The sequence below is a fragment of the Pseudorca crassidens genome, chromosome 1, assembly GCF_039906515.1.
Source record: "Pseudorca crassidens isolate mPseCra1 chromosome 1, mPseCra1.hap1, whole genome shotgun sequence".
Taxonomy (NCBI): domain Eukaryota; kingdom Metazoa; phylum Chordata; class Mammalia; order Artiodactyla; family Delphinidae; genus Pseudorca; species Pseudorca crassidens.
The window spans coordinates 190,825,179-190,846,209 of NC_090296.1; the positions used below are offsets into that span (position 1 = coordinate 190,825,179).

Here is a 21,031-nt window from a genome sequence, read left to right on the forward strand (position 1 = left end):
AATAAATGTATAATCACGCTGTACCAGGCATGGCCCTAGGCTCTGGGACTTAGTAGAAAAACTGATCAAGTCCTTTGAAGCAGTTAGTAATTGAGTGACCAGGAAGGGAAAAGAAAAAAGAATGAAAAATCCACAGATGTGATTCATCCACTCCCAGATTAGGAAACACAGATCCCCCCGCATGGCAGGGTTTCTCCTAATTTGCTTCCTACACATAAGATGCTATCGTTCTCAGAGGCGCATTGATAAATCAGTAGAAATAAAAGTGGATTGTTTTCAACTATGTGTTCAAAGAAACTCTTATATCACACAGGTGGATGGCATTCACTCTGCTAGAGCAATTTATAAGAGATCTGCTTTCAAAATACCTACAGAGAGGGTCCTGCGAATACAGGATTGATTTTATGAACGTGGCTGCAAGATGGTGGGTTGAAATACACCCGGAAGGGGCTTTGTCCCTGCTCCAGTGGACAAGAACTTTGCTGGACTGGGTGTTTCTGATCTCAAATTATCTAAAAGGAAGTCCTGTATGGTACTAGCCACTATGACTTCAGAAGGCTGTGTTCAACTATCCAGAAAGTGACCTCAAAGTGTTGGACACTTCATAGGATGTCCCAGGTATATGAACACACTTTCAAAAGATGAAGTTTTTTTTTTTCCTATTGAGAATGACACTCTTGACTAAAAATCCAACACAACTGACTCCTTTATTTCCTTTTTATGTGAAGACACCAGAAAGCACAGGAACTAGCTAATTTCTTTAAGCTAGCATCTTGCCCAGACAATCCATCTTGGCAATAGTCTCCCCTTGGGGCAGTGGTTGTCAATGTGGCCACACAGTAGAATCAGTGGGCGCTTAACTACTGATGATGCCTGGGTCCCTTCTCCAGACATGCTGACATTCATTGGTCTGGGGTACAGCTTGGGTGTTGGGATTTTTAAAGCTTCCCAGGTGCTTCCAGAGTGAAGCCAAGGTTGAGAAGCACTGCTGTAGGATGAGTGATGTCATCTGACCCAAGACATTAAAGAGAGTCCTAAGAAGGATTCAGGACCTGGGGATGAGTAGTCTAAAGAGGGAAGCCATCACCTAGTTTCATGCTGAGCTTGAGAGCTGCAGTTCGGGGCAGGATGGTGAGGTTCCTGGGAGTCTTGACCATTTCAAGAGAGATTTCCAGTCCTGCTTTCCCCACCAGCCTGAGGAATGAGAACCCTGGAGTGGTACCCAGTAGAGGGACAGCCTTTCCATTATGCCATCTCATTCTGGCCAGGATGAGAAGGCATTGGTTTAACTTGACATGAGCTGCTGTGAGAAATAAAATAAAGGTTGGTGCACCGATCTGGGGGTCACTTAAAATCACACGGGACTAATCAATGTGGAGAACACGGCCTTCAATGCAGCCCGTGAACCCGAGAATCGGAGTCCCTGAGATAGTGCGTGTTCTTTCTCCTCCAGAGAGGTGTATATTTATAGAAAGGATAAAACCTATGCAGGATGAGGGGGCTGGATAATAGTATGTGTGGATAAATACACTGATCTGTCTGAACCGTTTCTGGGCTGTCTGCTTTCCATGGTAATACACATCCGCTAAAAGCCGTCTGCTGTATGTGTTTTTGCTAAAGTCTCACACTTCCCTGCATGAATACATCAGAATGTAAGCACCACACACTCCACGACAGAGACTCTGTTGTATTCTGAATTTCTAAGTTATGCAGCTTAGCAGCTGTGATAATGTAACGGTTTGCAAAATAATAGACAGGCCACACGTCAACCTGGAATAACACGTCAAATAATGAATAATGTGGGTGCAAAAAGGTTTAATTTACACTGTGTTAAAAATACTGCTCCAGAAATACCACACCAATGCAGTCTTTCCAGGACAAAAAAAACCCAAACCAAACCAAAACAAAAACCCCTTTTACTTAGATATTTAAATAACTGTGGTAAAAGAGAATGCTTTCTTATTTATTTTTTTCAAGAAAAGTGTCCAATTCCTATTACTCTGTGAAGAGACATATAATGAATCTGATTCCTTGTTCACATACACACATTGTTCCCCTTCAAGATATGTCTCAGATTTCAGAATAAACAGGAGAAAAGCATTCGTCTCCTCAGTCTGTATTAACATGTAAGTGTGGACACATTTTCCACCAGCGAAACTGGGGCTGGTGGTCATTTAACATAAGATGTGAGGCTGTTCCTGTTTATGTTTTCATTCTGATCCTCTTCCCAGATTTTCTCCCTGAGGGAAGTTTCTAGCAACTTTCAGATTTCAATCATTCTCTCATCTAACGAATGTTTCGCCCTCCTGCTAGGAACCAGGGGCCGAAATGTGTTCCCCGCCCTCAAGGAGCTTGTCATCATGGGTGTGGAGGAAACAGGCAGCAGGCAGATTCAGTGCAGTGTCATTTGTGTTATTGTAAGGGAGACACAGAGAGCTCTGAGAGCCTGAAGGAAGGAAGAGCCGTTATTCATACTTGGGGAGGGGGTGGGTACCCGGAAAGGCTTCCGACAGGATGTTATCTTTAGGCTGAAGTGTGGGAATCGGAAGTCAAGAAGGCGGAGGGAGCATGCAGTGTGTGTCAAGCCTACAGAAGCACAAGCAAAGGCCCTGTGGCAAGGGAGAGCACGGTAGTTTGGAGGAACTGCAGATGTGTTCAGTATGGTTGGAGTGTACGATACCCAGGGGAAAGGATGGGGAGAGACCAGCTGGAGAGGGTAGCAGCATCCTGATTACGGAGGGCCTTATAATTATGTTTAGACATTTGTACTTATCTTGAGGCAGGGATTTTAAGTAGACAAGTGGAAGATGATGGAGGCCTGAACCAAGAAATGGGAAGGAGGAGTTAGACATGATTAGATGGCGGACCCCAGGGAAAGGGAAGAGGCAGGGAAGAGGCCTGGGTTCTCACGTGGGTGCTTAGACGGCTGGTGGTGTGGAAGGAATTGGAGCAGGACTGTGGGTAAGAGCATGAATTCCACCTTGAACATGCTGAATATGAGGGATTGAGAGCCTCAAGAGAAGAGAGACGTCTGGTCCACCCTGGGTCGTCCGGACCCAGGATACGTGGGTCTGGATGACAGAGAGGATAAATCAGTGGGGAGGTGGGCATCCTTAATAAACACACACACTAAAACAGTGTGTGCTGGGCCACATACAGCTTGGCCCGCTTACTCCCAGGTTTTTGACCTATAACGGTAATCTCCAATGTGAAACAATTTCCTCATATTGTAGGGTCATAGAAACTCAATACAACATTCTCCCCATCTCCAAAGCAAACTCCCCCCTAAAAGGTCCACCTTTGCTCTCTCCTTAACTCATTTATATGTTATGTTCTTACATTCTCAGAATTTTCCCTGAAGTTCATTTTTACCTTACCAGCTCGAGAAGGAAAAGACCCTACTGAAGTACCTGGGCTTGAGTAAGCTTACTTACTTGGCACTGGTGTACAATGAATTTGAAACACTCTATTTTTTATGTCTTACATAAAATTGGGGGTTCAAGGGATGTTGTCACCAGGAAATACTTCTGTCTTGGCTTTATTGGGTGAATATCCCTTAAAGGACATCTTTGGGTGACAGTAAGTGTGACTAAGAATGTATGTAAAAGGCTACTGGTTATTAAAAATACAAGCCAAGTGTTCCTCTACTCAAAGTCAAACTTCAAAAATATGCCTATCAAATGGAAATTGGTGCAGCCACTATGAGAAACAGTGTGGAAGTTCCTCAAAAAATTAAAAATAGAACTACCATATGATCCAGCTATTCCACTCCTGGGCATTTATCTGGACAAAACTATAATTTGAAAAGATACGTGCACCCCTATGTTCATAGCACTATTTACAATAGTCAAGACATGGAAACAACTTAAATGTCCATCGACAGATGAATGGGTAAAGAAGATGTGGTACATATATACAATGGAATACTACTCAGCCATAAAAAAGAATGAAATAATGCCATTTGTAGGAACATGGATGGACCTAGAGATTATCACACTAAGTGAAGTAAGTCAGAAAAAGACAGACAAATACCATATAATATCACTTATACGTGGAATCTAAAATATGACACAAATGAACCTATCTACGAAACAGAAACAGATACACAGACTTAGAGGACAGACTTGTGGTTGCCAAGGGGTGGGGTGGGAGAGGGATGGATTGGGAGTTTGGGATTAGCAGACGCAAACCCTTATATAGAAAATGGATAAACAACAAGGTCCTACTGTATAGCACAGGGAACTATATTCAATACCCTGTGATAAACCATAATGGAAAAGAATATGAAAAAATATCTATTTTTAATATAAAAAGTTATATATATAAAAATATATAACTGAGTCACTTTGCTGTACAGTCGAAAGGAACACAACACTGTAAATCAACTATACTTCAATAAAATAAATTTTAAAAATATGCCTGTCATTAATGATTACCTTCTTTCTGCACGCCATGTATCATGGTAGGGCCTTACACACATCACCTCTAAGCCTTAATAACCGTCCTCAAGGATGGATAGTGCAGATGAATAAACCAGGCTGAGAAAGCCCGAGTCACTGCCAAAGTCACACAATTAGTGGGCAGTGAGGCTCTTGTTTCTTGGGACAGTGTGGCTGCAAGCCCCACCCTTTCCACCCCACTTGGCTGCCTCCTGTTGCACCTGAATCACCTTCATTACTTATTCTGGAGCTGGATTAGAGCCCTATTGTATTGACTTATAACAGTTTCATTTATATAAACCTCAGATCTCCTATCTCCAAACACAGCATCTTAGATTTCTTTTTCTGCCGTGCCTAGTATGGTGATGGGTTGGTTGATGGTTGTCTGTGAAAACATATGAACAAGAACCAGGCTTGGTCAACCAGCCTGAGTATGTTGTAATCAGGATTTGACGGCTGTCTAAGCAGCAGAGTTAGAAAGGTGCATTTCTGTTTTTTCTACTCAACTTCCAGGCAGTTGGAAAACAGAAGCCATTGCTTAATCCTGGACACGTAAGGGCCCATGACTGTCAGTGCGCTAGGTCATGAGTTCTTCTCTTTGGTTGTCAGCATCTCTGCCTTTGGTAAGTTTCCTTTCCTGTGAAGTACTAGTGACAGGTTGGCTATAACCCATTTCTCAGGGCCAGGCTGCAATGTTGAAGCTCCCTCAGGGAGCAAAGGTGATGAAACACTGGCTCAATGGCAGGGATGTAAGATACCAGGTCCCTAGTTTGAGGTCCTGCTCTGTCCTTGACTGTATGTCCCCAGACAGAAGATTAAACCTCCACATGCCCTGGTTTCCCTGTTCATACAGGACAAGGGTAATAATCCCCATTCTCTGTGTCTCATTAGCAGCTCACGATCGTAAAGGGAGGTAACAGATAAGAAAGTGCATTGGGGCGAAGGTGTTATAGAAATGCAAGGTCTTACCATCATTAAATATCATGAGACCATAGGAATCACTCGGATGTCTGGCGCACTCTAGGCTGCAGACATAACTGAGAAAACTGTTGCTGCTTTTAATTCAGGGAGTCCTAAGAAAAGAATGCTGCTTCTCAGTGTCTGCCCTGAAAGCAGATGACATTTCTCACCTTTCCTGCCCCCCCTTTTATATAAATAGATGACGCTGATTGTGAAAGTTGTCATAAAACCAGCAATGGCACAAAATATCCAATTGAAATCGACATGACGTCACATGTTCCAATTAGTCTCACTCTTCCCCATGGTGGAGGCTGAGAGGGTAGCCTCGTAGGAACGCAAGGGGGCTCTTCTTGTGAGTGATGCTGTCTCAGCCCCACCACTTCACAGCTGGCAATGAAGATTAACAGGACATCTGATGCTCCAGCGATGGACGTGCTTCTCTTAAGGGCCTAGACTTTTTCAGATCAGACTCCTAAGACACTGGTGTGTGCCCAAGGACAGGACATAGGTCTGTGTCTTGAATGTCAGTATACACCAGCACATACAACAACAGACAGGTTCTGTATCTGACACTGTGTTCATATACTGTCAGTTCTTCTTAAACGAATAACGGAAATGGTACGTGAATACATCTGGATTTATGAAACATACATGATTCATGAAACAGCCATCTGGAGATTCTAATGGTTAAATAGGTTACTCTGGACTATTTGTGCAAATGTGCAGGGTAATTCTCTCCTTAGTTTTGTCACGTGGTGCAACTCCAGTACGGGCAACTCACATTTCCAAGGGAGTTTTTGTGAACAGAACGTATTATATAAACTTAGTTACCATACAGGAAAAAAAAATTTCACTGGAACCTAAAATCACATTCAAGATAAGCTACATTTGTAAATATAATGATCGATTTGCAAATTTTCCTCTAACAGTTGGTCCTATACTGTAAAACTCTTGGTATAAAAGGGAGCACGCGTTAGGCCCTGAATACATTTAAGCTGATGACCCTGACATGGAGCCCAAGAAATATGTCTCAGAAGAAAGACCTACACACGGCCAGAATAGGAAGAGAAGTTTCTTCCATTACTACTCAAATGGCAGAACAAAATGTAACTCATCAGACGTCAGGAGGTCAACCCCACCTGGAAATCTCGATAGTTTTAAAGTCCCTCGTGGTTTTAAAGCTTGACTCACGTTCTCCGTAAATTTAAAAATCACCGAGTAGTCAGTATACAAACCAGAAAGAGTCGCTTGAATTAAATGCCTTCCCCTTTATAAGACGCGGCAGGTCGCTCATCTATCAGGACAGCAGGTTTGTGAGGCTCTCTGCCTTATTGATTTTAGATTACACCTTAACCTAAAATGTCTAAGCAGACATCCACAGCCCACAGAGGGATCCGCCACCATGCAAACAGGGGCTTTGGGGGTTTCTGAGACCCGCAAACCATTCCACCCCTGCGTGAGTACAGGCGCTGTCCCCACGTGAATGAGCCCAACGTCCTGAGGACGATCAGATTGGCATTAACTACCGTCATCCCCCAAACTACATTAGTCACTCTGGAGGAGGACAAATCCCTGTTATTGGTTTACAGCATCTTCTCTGCCAGGTGCTACCGTAAAGTAAGTATGTTTTCAGAAAATGAACAGAGAGCCACAATCCATGATGGTAAAAAACCCCAAATGACAGCAAGGTATTTGAAACAGTACAACCACAACTAAACAACAGAGGGGATTTTAATCAACCAGGTGCATCATTGAAACCCTCAAAGCGTCACAGCCCCTTGTCATCATCATCTCCTTTGCAGACACTGTTACTCAGCAGAGGAAAGGAAATTGGCAGCCCTGCTGCACCAGTGAATCCGTTTCACTAAACGGAGAGGAAAACAGGTTTTGCAGCCCAAAGCTTTTCTCAGCGAGCACTCTCATCGTCCATGCTCTTTCCAGAGGGCAGAGTCCCTACCCCAATCTTTTCTCTTATGTTTCATCTCTAACAGTCCCAACCCCCATGCACAGCCGACCAACATTTGTTTCAAATTTCTCATCATTATCTACAAAGAAAAAAAAATTACATATGCCATAGTATTCTCCAGTCGCAGGAATTTGAATTTTTCAGGAAAACATGACTACCAGAAGGGATGCTACGTACGACGAAAAGAAACCTCTCCCTTTCTTTGGAGCAATTGCTCGGGGGAAGAACAAACAGCCCGCCACGTCGCTTACCCTCTCCACGCTGCGTCTTCTCAGAGATCCATAAGGAATTTTCAGTAAAAGTCTCTGGGATCTATTCGGAGCCACTGCAGCCTGAACCACCATGGTGTAGAGCCGTGGGTGAGTGTGTGTGTGTGTGTGTGTGTGCACGCGCGCGCGTGTTCCCAGCCAAGGGAGAGACGGAGGCGTCCTCAAAACTGGGAAACTCCTGGAGGTTTCCCAAATATCAAATAACTGAAAGAGTTTTTTTTCTTCCGACCGATGAGCCAAGATGTGGTGTGTCAGGAGGTGGGGGGATGGGGAAAGAAGAAAAAGAGCCCAAGTTCTGCAACTTCAGCGCGTCTCCCGCAGCGCAGCCCAGCTTCCTCCTGTCTGCCCCTGCCTGTCAGTCAGTCCCTCGGTGAGTCTGCACGTCCTAGGGGTGGGCAAATGACGCTTCTGGGGAGAGTGATCCAGAAATGTCAACTTTGCTTCTCGTGGCTGCAGACGGTAACCAGGTCAGTTGTCTAATCGAAGCCCTATCAGACGTATTATTCATTCCATCACGTGACTCCAAAGCCCCTTGGCCATACAGTAGGTCACATGCTCACCTTAAAAAGACTATTTGGAATATCACCATCTGGTGTAGAGATTAATGTGCAATCCTGCATTCTGATTTCACTCTCTTCTGGACACAGGAAAAATATTTGAAGGGCAGTGACATAACACAGTGGGGACTTGGTGGGGAAACGCTCTTCGCAGTCATAAATTATAAGTATGACCCTGAGCATCAGACAGGCATATTTTTTCCTTCCTGCTTTCCAACGGATAGAAAATAAATGTAGGCATACAGTTAGTTATATACATGAATGGCGTCGACAAAGAGGAAGCGTGAGGGAAGAAGGGAGAAAATGTTTGTATCCCATGGTTCAGATGAATCAAATCAAATACACCAGACAGACTTGCATTTGGCATCTCCTCATGTAAATGTTTGCGTTACAGAGCACTGATTTTTATGCGTGCCAGTAAACACGAAGAAATTATGTTTGATTTTACAAGGCTCTGAAAAGGACTGTCTATGCTCAGATTCACCCATCGCATTTGTCTATCCTTCTCTAATCAGATGGTATAATTCCACACTGGACAAGCTTCTCAGACTGCTGGTACACATGCTCTAAAAATTTAAGTGTCCTGTAAGGTTTTGTTTCCGATATATCGCTCACTTGTGCAACTGCTCCCATCTCTACTCCTCCCTAAATCTGCTTGTTTCTACAGCAGAGAAAATTACTCAAAAGAGAAAACAAGTAAGGGGCTTCCAGGGTTGGAGGTAGTTTAGTTTTTTTCTTTTTAACGTATTTCTGCCTCCGCGGCTTTGCTCTGTTCTGGGGTTTTATGAAAGGGATGCCATTTCCTTTGTAAAAAAATCCCATGCTTTTGGGTGTTTGCCTAATATCACTCTTAGGCTTTGGGAACCAGCTTTTATTTATTCTCTACAGACCCGTTTATTGAAAACGACGGAAAAGAAAGTTCTGTTTATTCTAAGAGTCTGATGGGAAGTGGGCGTTGGCGGGGGGGGCAGAGGAAAAAAAGTGGAATTCTACACTGCTCGAAAATGAATCAGGAAAAAGACGCTTAGAAGCGGGGTGCTCCTTGCGGTGGGGTGGGAGGATGGAGACGTGGGTCTGGGCACCCAACTCAGACACACATTAAGAGGCAGTTAAAGAAAGCATCAAGTTGATGTGGGAAATTCCAAATATACAACAATCGGGCTTTGTTCGTAATGGGTTCCATATGTGCCGTTGAGAGTTGTGAAAGGGTGAGAGGGAAGGGGGGAGACAGGGGAAGATGGAAATTTCTCCAGCATGACCTGCAGAGTCTTTGGCGAGGTGGCTTAGGCTCGCAGACCCTGCTTCCTCTTTCTCACTTCCTTTCTGCACTGCCCCGTGGAAATACGTCTGGAATGCTACCCAATAGCTTGGCCAGATCGATAGACTCTCTTTCCTTTATAAAACCCCGTTCGATTCCATAATGGTTTTGAACAAAGGATAGGCACATTTTCTAAACCCTTATCTGTCCAAAGCTCTGGGATTCTGTTTGCAAGTGCAGTTCGAGAGGGGGCCGTGGGTCAGATCAACTGAGAAGTCACCGTCTCTTTCCTGACCCAGGCCAGGGCAAAGCCCCTGGGAGCTGGATTTATTTATATTTGACTAAATGCAACTTCCTGTTTCCCAGGGGTATTAATGAGTGTTTCGCTGAAGAGCTCAAGGCTTCGTGGCATAGTTCAGATCATAAGGGACACTTTGATGAACTAAGTGCAAATAAAACAAAAACATATGCCTTTGATTAGAGTTAAAATACATATAGAAGAGAATGTTAATGGAAACAAAAATAACCGTTGGCCAGACTCCCACACATTTGAGCCCCACTCATTCTACCCCCATTCCCTACCCTGGGGGTGTGGAGACCAGGATCATTTCTCATATCAGCACTGGCGCCTCCTCCCAGCTAATAGAGAGCCCTCCCCAGTCCCCATAGAGTAGGTGGACACCTCCTCAGAGAGGTTTGAAGGCTCTCAAAGTTCAGCTTGTGCAAAACAATCTTTCTGATGGTCTTGCTGTGGGTGTTTGAGATTTACACATTTTAAATTGATTATTGAGTCTAAACTATTTCCAGAAGACCATTGTTACACTGTTACAATACAAATATGTTTCTTGGGAGGGGACATGCACCCATACCTAAGCGGATATGACCACTTTAGGAGAGGCGAGGGTAACTTAGGCTTACTGAGTACCCAGCAGTTGCCAGGCAACATGGCGGAAGGTCACCGAGGGCTGACTCCATGGCGGAATTGAGTTCCATTATCCATGTTTTACAAGTGATGAAACCGGGGCCCGGAGAGGGTTAGTAAGTTGACCAAGGTAGCACAGTTAGAACTGTCAGAGCTAAGACGAAAGCCAAAGTCAATCTGGGTGACCTCGGGGCCTGACTCGGTCCCTTGTACTCTCACCTGCCACTGAGGACTTTATCAGATGACAGCACTTTGGAAATTTAGAAAGGAGATGTATCCATGGGGCCCATCAGGGAAATGGAAAGACCACTGTCTTTGAAAAAGAGAGAACTGCAATACAGGAAATGGCGTTATATTGAGCAGCTGCTAGAGCCTCCGGAACCGCCGCTTTGATGTCCCTGGAGCTAAGCCTTCGGAGTGGAGGGCGGCCAGTCCTCTCCACCCGTGGGTTCTGCATCCACAGATTCAACCAACCATGGATAGAGGTTCTGATCCGTTGTTGGGGGAACCTGCAGACGTGGAACCTGAAGATACGGAGGGCCAACTATCAGGGACATGAGCAACCACAGGTGTTGGCATCGGCAGGGGTCCTGGAACCAATCCCCTGGGGATAGCAGCGAGGGAGTGTATTACTTAAAGAGAGCATGTTTTTACCAGGGTGGTGGATGACAGGGTTCCCTGTGCATCAAGGGAATAGCCTAATGGGCACGGGACAGGCCGGGAGGATGCTGCCGGGTCGGGGTGTCAATGAAGGCTGCTGGGAGATGACGTGGGGAAGACGCACCTCTTTCTAGAGTCCCTGAAGCTGCTGCTTCTGATGACTCTGGCAGGCCAGCACCCACTCAAGGCTGGTGGAGCTTTTTCTTTAAAGATTTTTTTTTTAACGTGGACCATTTTTAAAGTCTTCATTGAATTTGTTACAATATTGCTTCTGTTTTACGTTTCGGTTTTTTGGCCACAAGACACGCGGCATCTTAGCTCCCCAACTGGGGATCGAACCCACACCCCCTGCATTGGAAGGCGAAGTCTTTAACCAATGGACTGCCAGGGAAGTCCCTGGTGAAGCTTTGTATTTGTTCGTTTTGAATATTTCCTTCCAGTCTCGGTGAAAGTGTTCACATTCGAACCCTGGAATGAAAATGCATAGGAGTCGATGGAGCCGTGCTTCAGGAAAATCAATGGTCTTCACACACCAAAGCAAGCCGTATCCAGTCAAATGGTCAGGGATAGCAGGAGGGGAAAGAGGGGGCTGGGGATGATGGCCGGTCAGGGGCAAAGCCTCTGCTGACGCCAGTGCTGGTGGGAAGGAGAGGGAAGGTTCCACGGGGTGACGTGTGCACGGTGCGAGCACTGACTCCCATGTCGGACGGCTGACTGTGCTGGCGCCTGCTAGGCAGCCCTGGGGAAGGCGGGTGACCTCCTGGGAGGACGCTGGCAACAGAAATGGGGACCGGTCATTGCACCCTCCTGCCCAGAGTGAGCCTGACCTACCAGAACCAAATGCTCATTCCAGCTGCTGGCCCAGGGCCCGCAGCGACCATCGGGGAGGCTAATCTTTTCGGCCCTTGGCGGGTCCACGTGGACGCCTGTCTCACCGCAGACTGTAACTCACCCGCACCAGTCAGCTCACTCGCACTGCTTGATTTTGTTCATTCGGCAGAACGTGAGAAGGGGTCAAAGGACACAGAGGTGCCGGCTGGGGGAGGTGACTGAGGGCACGCTGAAGGAGAGGGGGAGGGCTGCCATAATGAAGCTCCAGGGTCAGAGGGCAGCCTGAGGTCCCTGTGAGCCTGGGGTCAGGGTCAAAGGGCAGAGAGCTGAGAAGTGTTGGGAGGCTGAGCTGAAGCGCCCTTCGGGAAAGAAGGACAGAATCAGTCTGAAGAACGTCATCTCTGGCCTTTCTGTTCATTTTCACTCTTTCTCTGGTGAGAGGCGGAATATGGCTTATATTGGGGAAACGAAGACAACAGAAAGCGGACAGATGAGATGCTTCCCCTAAAGTCCATCTCGAGCCACTATCTCTTGTCAGTTAGGCAGGATGTGAAAGGGCTCTTTCTCGGTTTTATTGGCGGTTTCAAGGCAGCAGGGGCCAGCTTCGCCTACCCCTGCTCCAGGGCTTGCGAGGGAGGGTGTGAAGCCCTCAGGTGACCTCGCCCTGCAGGCTGTCCGGGCAGGGGGAAGAGGCAGAAGGGGGGGCCACTGGCCCCTCACCTCAGGCCCGGGGAGAGGGGCTGTGAGGCGCCCGCAGGGAGGGATACGGGGAAAGGGACCCAGTGGAGCCGCCGCTGGCAGCAAAGAGAGGGGAGGTTAAGTCCCATCCCATCCCATCGCCTTGGTTCATCCTAGGTGCTCAGTGTGCTGTGTGGAGGGTGGCTGACAGAGGCTGGGGGCGAAGACTTTACATGGCCAGCTGGGAGAGAGTAGAATATTGTGATCTATAATCAAAAATATGCATTTGGTCTTAGCCTGCTTTCCCGGCACAGAGCTCTTAAAACCCTTGGAATTTCCTAACAGGTGCCTTTTGTTATGTTCACGGGTGACTTTTAGCAAGTCCCTAGGACACCTAAGGATGGGGCTTGGTTCAGAGGAACCAAGCCTGTGATTGGAAGGCTGGAACTTTCAGTCCTACCCCACTGACCTCTGGGGAGGGGAGAGGGGCTGGAGGTTGAATCAGTCTCCAGTGGCTGATGATGTAACCAATGATGTAATCAATGATGTAATGAAGCCTCCCTAAGGATCCCAAGAGTCTGGGGGTTGGAGAGCTTCTGGGTTGGAGATTTGGGGGAGCCTGGTGCACTCACACCTTGCTCTATGCTTCTCTTCCATCTGGCTGTTCCTGAGTTATATCCATTAATAATCAACTGGTAATTTAGTAACTAAAATGTTTCTGAGTTCTGGGAGTTACTCTAGCAAAGGAATCAAAGCCCCCAAAGGGGGTCTGATTTGTAGCCATCTGGTCAGAAGCTCAGGTGATGACCTGGACTTACAGCTGGCGTCTGAAGTCGGGGCAGGGAGGTCTTGTAGGACTGAGCCCTCAACCTGTGGGATCCAATGCCATCTTCGGGTAGACAGTGTCAGAACTGAGCTGAACTGTAAGACAGCCGGCTGGTGCTGGAGAACCGTCGGTGTGGGGACCACTAACCCCCGACACACTGGTACTGGGTTCGAGGATGTTAAGAGGTATCACCTGTGCCCGGGAACCCCAGTGAGAAATCCCCAGCAGTGAGAAAGGGGTCAGGGCAGGGTCTTCAAAGAACCCACAGGAACCCTGCAAGGACAAGATTGGGTTTAAATACCTGCCAGTCCCAGAGAGAGACTTTCCTGCCCTGACCTCTCCTACCTTCCCCACACCCGGCATCACCCCACACCAGCCCTGAGCTGGAGCCTTGAATGACATTTGGAGTTTTTAACGACTGTCATGTAAAACGGATGAGAGAGTAAACAGGCAGAGATTGACCCAAACACACACGCGAAGACAACACATTCCTAACCAATTTGGAAAATTCCTCCAGCAGGAGGGAGGGAAGCTCTGTCTTTCTTCAACATTCCAGCACCATTTCCATTAGCTCCTAACTCGGCTAACCTGCGTGATTCATGTCACGTCTTATTAGAGTAAGCTGTGACGGAGGCTATGCAAACAGAAATACTGCTGACAGCCATAATTTTCTGTTTGAAAATGGCTGGAATTTAGGCCAAACACGAAACCCAATATCCCTCAGAACAGAACGTGGAGTCACCAGACCTCACGTGCCCAGGCCCCACGGGATTACTGACAGGTCCCCGTGCAGGACACGTTAGGTTTCTCTTGGTTGGAACTAAGGTTTGCACTGATGCTATGCACGGTTGGTATTAACCATCTTTGGACAGACATTCCCTCCTGCTACGGCATTTGGAAGAAACAGTAGGTAGCACTGTAGGGAGCCTGGGTAGGCAGACGAATTTTTCCTTCCCCATTTCTCTCTCTCTCTCTGTTTCAAGCTTCCTTTGCCTAGTTGGGCCCTGTCCTGGGCTTCATTGAACAGTTCTCCTCCATGACCAGCCTGGCAAAGAAAATAAATGAAGCTTAATCTGAAGCCTTCAGTGTGACCCCCAGTTATCCTTGCTGGGAAAAGGTTTGGTGGATGAGAGTGAGTTTACTATTTGGTTCTGAGATGATGCTGTCTGTGGTCTTGTATTCCATACCACGCTCCACACTGGCCTTGTCCTTGTCTAAACCAATGTTGTCATTTCTTTTCATTGCCTGGGCTGCACATCCTTCATTCAACAATTATTTGACTGAGTGTCTAATGACATAATGGCAACCCCCTTACCCAGCACATTCTATTACAGGCGCTCTTCTGAAGGTTTTTAAAAGTACGGTCATTCGTTTAATTCTCACAATACCTTATCAAATAGATAACCTTGTTTTCCCTGGATGAAGAAACCGAGGCAGGGAGCCTTGAAGTCACCTGTCCGAGGTCCCCTGTAAGCGGCCTCACAGTCCGTGAACTGTTACCCCCTCCTAGATGGCTACTGTGTGTATCAGGTGCTGGGCCAAGAACTGAGGACACAAGAGAACTTTTGCTTATTGGAAGACTTTTTTGTTCCTGAAACTCAGCTCCTCTCTGCGATGGGGAAGTGAAAGGACACTGGCCTTATACCTGAGTTGGCACCTGGAAGGTTACTGCACACCTGCCTACCCCACAGGAGGAAATGAAATCATGTTTGTGAAAGTTCTTTGTAAATCACACACACACACACACACAGAGTTTTCCTGTTAACTCTGTCACCACAACAGCCTTCCTGGACCTCACCATCTACCTCTCCCCCTCTTCATACATAGCCTGCTATGATGGCCATGTTTCATCCGTCTGAATTCCCTAAAGGTCATGCAGCTAGGCCCCGTTTTTTTTGGGGGGGAGGGGTAAAGAGGCTTCTTCTCGGACCTTTGAAAACTCCCTCTTGAGGATGTTTCATTTGAGTAGAGAATTTAGCCCAGAATAAGACCCTCTATCCCCATCAACTCAAAAACACACATCCCATCACAAAGGAAACCAGATCTCACCCTCTTCCAGGATAGGGAAGAAGATGTAGCCTGTGCTGATGGAAACCTTGTGTACTAACCAGGCATCCAAGAATCTCCTTCAATCTTTATGGCAATGATCAAGCCAAAGAGAATGTCAAGTGGAAAATATTAATGGCCTATGAGGTAGATCCGTCCATATTCTGTCTTAGCAAGCCTTGCTTCACGGACATCAAGTAACAGGTTAATCAGCATGGTGGCAGGATAATTCAACTATTCACCCATGGAAAGAGGGAACAGGCAGACCTCCTGATGGCAAGCAGCTGATGGATCTTCCTGCTCCTTAGGAAGGTTCTTCACATGTGGCCTGGGTATGATTTGCCCCCATCAGAGCTTCACTTGCCCTTCCCAGCATGAGGCTAAGCCAGGCAACCAATGGCTGCAGCCTGGGATGACGGCTCTTCTGCATGGTGGTAATGGCTTATCGCATGTGCTATTAGGAGTGATGTCGTGGCCAGGTCCTGAGGAATCAATAAGATTGCTGGGATGCCTGTGTGATTAAGCAGTAAATAGCCTGACCTGTGTGGGGCTGGCAGTGTAGATTGGCTTTCGAGGCCATTTGCAAAGCCCTCTTTCATGTGCTATCGGTTGTGGATGGATTTTGATAACTAGCATTGATTTGCTATATTTATGAAGTGCTGTTTGCACTGGTTAAACTGTGTAATTGCACCTAGAATGGACAAATAAATAATGTCCTTATCTGTGGTATTGACTACCCAGGATTAGCTTAATATATATATGTAGTACACTTCCAAACAGTCAATGGATGTTGACTTTTGATTTTTTTTTTTTTTTTTAGCTCTCAAATTTCAGTTAAGCATTGGGTGGTAAATGACCAACTCTTAAATCTGCTTCTAATTTCCATGCTTCCTTTTTCCAGGAGGAGAAATTTAACATGTAATTTTCTTCAATAGGAGAACGGTTCATCTTGGTTTAACTGATCCCTCTGATGCTGCAAAAAAGGGTGGTTTTCATTCTGGCCATCAGATTGCTTTCTTTCCTGTGCCCAGGAACATGTCATTTACAAGGGTAACTGCCCATTTGCCCAGGGGTCTCTGGAATGAGCCACACGGTCTGTATTTTCCCAAGGAGAGGAAAGAAGGCATTTGAATCTGCTAGGAAGATGGGTGTCCAGGAGTCTCCTATAGTAGGAATATGCCTTATCTTAAGTGTGCCCTAGAGGGGTCCCATAAGTCAAAATGCCAAAGGGTTTCCCAATATCAGATCATGGCCAAAATTCCTTCAATGGGCAAATCCTTAGATGTAAATTAGGATGGGTAAGGGATTCTGTTACTGTTTGCTTGGGGTATCTATTTGAACTTTAAACCTCGGTAGCATGAATACAGGTAAGAAGACTACTGTGAAACTTGAATGAGGCAGTGGAATCACATGTGTAACAACGAGGATGGTCAGAAATGACAATGAGACCAGACTCTGACTTTCATACTACAGGAGAATATATTTCAGATCTTATTCTATTTGCAAGAGGGATTCATTAAAAGTTACGTTTTGAAAGGAAGTGATACTATCTTCCTGAATATTTTGAACTTGAGTGATAAAGGATGAAGTGTAGAATGGAGAACCAAGGCGTATAGAGACAAGAAGAGCAGTTACAATGTCACTGCAATTGTCCAAACGAGTGATGATTAAGTCCAGAACTAGGATGGTGGTGAGAGGTTGAATACAAGATGTTGGCGAGTTATAAATGCTGGAAGGAAGAACAGTGTTCCTGTTTACTGAGGGACTAGAGGAAGGATGGTCCTATTCAGTTAAGATAAGTACACAGGAGAAGGGGGAGGTTTGGAGAGATGATAACGTGTAGCTCTGGATGGACAGAATTTCTGGTGCCTGAACATTTTGACCTGGAACTGAAGAAGGGAGTCAAGCCTGGACATGTAGGTCTGGATTTCAAGAGCAGACAAATAACCACTAGACAAGTTATTAGTCAAGTGTGAGGGCAGACATTCAAGAACACAAAAATTTACTTCTCAGGCATCTTTTCTTAGGACCTTACTGGAAGACAATCTCCAGCAAAAGAAAGCTAAACCTACAAAGAGGGGAACATGAGTTCCAAGAAAAGGAGAGCAGATTACGGGACTGGTGCAAAGGGAGCTCCCAGAGTATTGGAAAAAAGGAGCCTCAAGAAGACAGTGGTACAAGAGACGTACAGAGCTAGTCCAGTTGGTGCGGGAGGATGGAGGGCTCCAGGAAGGATGCCTCAAAAAAAGAAAGAAAAAAGGAATAGGTTGAGGGTCTAATGAGTTTCCCAAATTGAGAGGAGAGACACAGCTCTACTGAAGATCGTAGAGAAAAATGCTTGATGGGTAGAACAGAATATTAAGTAAGCAAACAATGAAACAAGGCAACTGTTAATTCCTGGAAAAACATAAAGTTGGAAAATCCAGGATATACAATGATACTATACAACTGTCCTCAGCTGTAAACAATATCTTGGTAGTCACAATAAAACTGAATTTTGATTTAAACTGTGATACAGATATATTGAAAAGATAGTAGAGAAGAGATATGTGTGTGCCGGTAGGGATGTGGAGTACAATGGAAGTAAATTTTAAGCCTCATCTTTCAGGGTGGCAGCATAAAATACCAAAAATTGAGTAATTAAGAAATCACAGTATAGGGACTTCCTTGGTGGTGCGATGGTTAAGAATCCCCCTACCAATGCAGGGGACATGGGTTCGAGCTCTGGTCTGGGAAGATCCCACATGCCTTGGAACGACTAAGCCCGTGCACCACAAATACTGAGCCTGTACTCTAGAGCCTGCGCGCCACAACTACTGAGCCCATGTGCCGCAACAACTGAAGCCCGTGAGCCTAGAGCCCGCGCTCCGCAACAAGAGAAGCCACCGCAGTGAGAAGCCTGTGTGCAGAAACGAAGACCCAATGCAGCCAGAAATAAATAAATAAATTTATTAAAAAAAAAAAAAGAAAGAAACCACAGTATAAACAGATGACTGAGAAATCTGAAGCAACAGTTGAAAGTCTATGACTGCCCCTGGGGAGGGACTCAAGAGATGGAAAGAAGGGAAGTGGAGGCTAGTGTTTTTCTTTGTAAGTTTTCTAGTACTCTTCAACTTTAAAATGTTGAAGTTTTATAAGTTTTTAGTTACTTTGTAAGTTTTCTTTGTAAGTTTTCTAGTACTCTTCAACTTTAAAGTTTTCTAGTACTCTTTATAAGTTTATAAGTTTTCTAGTACTTTATAATTTTCTTTATAAGTTTTCTAGTACTCTTCAACTTGAAAGTTTTCTAGTACTCTTTATAAGTTTTTGTTTTCTAGTACTTTATAAGTTTTCTAGTACTCTTCAACTTTAAAATGTTATGAAAATTGCCACATACACATATGATTTTGATAAAAACGAGAAATTGTAAAGAGAAGGAGCAATGTTCAAGGCAGTTTGAGCCAGATGAAGCCCTGGGAGCAATGGGTGGCAATTAGAAGGGCACCGACGGCCTTGAGAAGGTGTGCATGGAATGCAGAGAGCAGACACCAGGCTGTGGAAGGAGACCTGGGTTGCCTGGCCTCTTTCTGAATGGACAGATCTGAGTCCAGATACTGGGTTACTTAATCCAACAAGTAAAGGTTTCAGGAGACCTGCTTCGTTTCGTCTGGTTTCTTTTCCTTCAGTGTATGTTACAGGGCTCTCCGTCCACAGACCTGCTATTGAAATAGCTGCTGAACGCCTAGCCTTTAAACTATACCTCGGAAAGGAGCACCTTAAATCCTTTGAAAAAAGATGAGGCTAGACAGACAAAAGGAGAAAGACAAATACATCAGCAAGGGCACTGCCATCAGTTCTGGAACCAGTCCTGAAGGGTCATTCATGCTTTTGACTGATCACACCTTCTTTTTTTTTTTTTTGTCTACGCCACGTGGCATGTGGAATCTTAGTTCCCTGACCAGGGATCAAAACGGTGCCCCCTGCAGTGGAAGGGCCGAGTCTTAACCCCTGGACCGCCAGGGAAGTCCCGATGTCACCTTTTGAGCTCTTTACTTCAGTGTGGTGTTGTGTGTGTTCGTGTGTGTGCACGAACACATGTACACACACGTGTGTGTGTTATTTTCTCTTGTGAACCCGGCAGCATCTCAGCTACAAGGGCCCCAGACTGGTGACAACTAATTACAAAACACCAGGCCTGATGTGTTCCTTTTATCTCATCTTGCAGAAGCCTTGCGTTCCCACGAAACCCCCAGCGGCCCTTCATAATCCTGGAAAGGAAGTGTCAATATGGAAACAGCTGTTCTTGAGATAGTGAGATGACAGTCTAATGAGCTATGGAGGAAACCCAAGGCTAATGGCACTCGAAAGCAAATATTCTTTCTAGACAATCAGACGCACGTGAGAATGCCTGTAGTCCCTAGGAAGGCGGAGAGGGGGGACACTGGTCTGTAGATGTCACGTCCCCTCATTCTTACATGGGTTTTTATCCTCCTAAGCCCTATGGGATGTCCAACACTCCCTGGCTCTCTTCTGGGAGGTGGAGACCCAGGTTCCCTTGCTAAATGGCCCCACCAGAAGAGCCCAGCTGGAGAGCAGAAGCCAAGCGCAGCCCGTGCCCAGTGCCCCTGCCGGCTGCTGCATGAGTTCAGGACCGGGTACCTCCTGCCACTTTGGAGGCAGGCGGGAGAAACGGCCACAGGCAGATCTGGTTGAGGCAGGGAGCCAGTGCTGTGCCTTGACAGAACCCAAATCCCTGATCATTCAAAGGGGAAGGTTAGGTGGTGAGAGTGAGAGAGAGCTTTAAGGGCGAAGAAATGGGAAATTACTTGTTATGGTTAGGGACTTAAAGCCAATCAATGCCTTTTCCAGGGGAAGCCATAGGGAAGAAGAAGACTGACTTGCCCAGTGCCTCCTCTGCATCAGGCATGGCCCTGGGCACTTGCTCTAAATGATCTCTCTAAACTTCACTGTGATCCTGTAACCTGGGTAGCATTACCTACACTTTATTGACAAGGAAATCAGAGCTCAGAAAGATTAAGTGCCTGCCAACCTGGGGTTGAGACCTCAAGTCCGTGTGATGTTGAAACTCATTCTCAGTATTCTTTAGGGATGTGTATGTGGGGACACATCAGAGCATTCTGTTCTTAAGCAGAAGAAAATATTTCACCAGAGCCTAAACAGTTGAGGTTGTATCAGAGTGTAACCTACTTGGGGGAAGGGAGATGCCAACTCCAGCTTCCTTCTCCACCCATCCTGTCTCACCTAAAGGAGGGAAAATCCCTGAGAAGTACTGTGAAGTTCACAGTCCAAGGGCACAGGCTCCTAAAAGACTGAGACCTCATGTAGGAGTATAGAATGCCCCATCGCTGGTCTCACCACCACGTTACTGAAAGCCTATTCCCCACAGGTCTCTTTACACAGTACATCATGTCCACCATGGAGTTACAAGGCATCCTCAGAGGCGAGAAACAGTTTGAAGAGACTGAACAAGCATCAGAGCCAGAGTCAGCTAGGGCAGGAATGTTGGCATTAAATCAGACCAGGAACTAACAAACAGACAAACAATAACAACCACAACAAAAACAGTGATTTTTATCCTAAGGGCCTTAATGGAAAAAGCTGACTATATAAAGGAACAGA

General features: G+C 45.9%; 1 protein-coding gene across 3 annotated transcripts in view; it reads right to left on the minus strand.

The window, feature by feature from the left end:
- FRMD4A (FERM domain containing 4A) overlaps nucleotides 1-21,031 on the minus strand; it is a 646,084-nt gene that overhangs the window by 345,846 nt on the left and 279,207 nt on the right. Inside the window, exon 1 of one of the 3 annotated variants that reach the window (XM_067703855.1) lies at nucleotides 7,617-7,936. The exons of 1 other annotated variant lie outside the window; for it this stretch is intronic. In XM_067703855.1, the coding sequence (XP_067559956.1) occupies nucleotides 7,617-7,709 (93 nt within the window). In that variant the 5' untranslated portion in view covers nucleotides 7,710-7,936. Of the gene's footprint in view, nucleotides 1-7,616; nucleotides 7,937-21,031 lie in introns of those variants that run through there. One more of the 3 variants, XM_067703852.1, reaches the window with a different exon arrangement.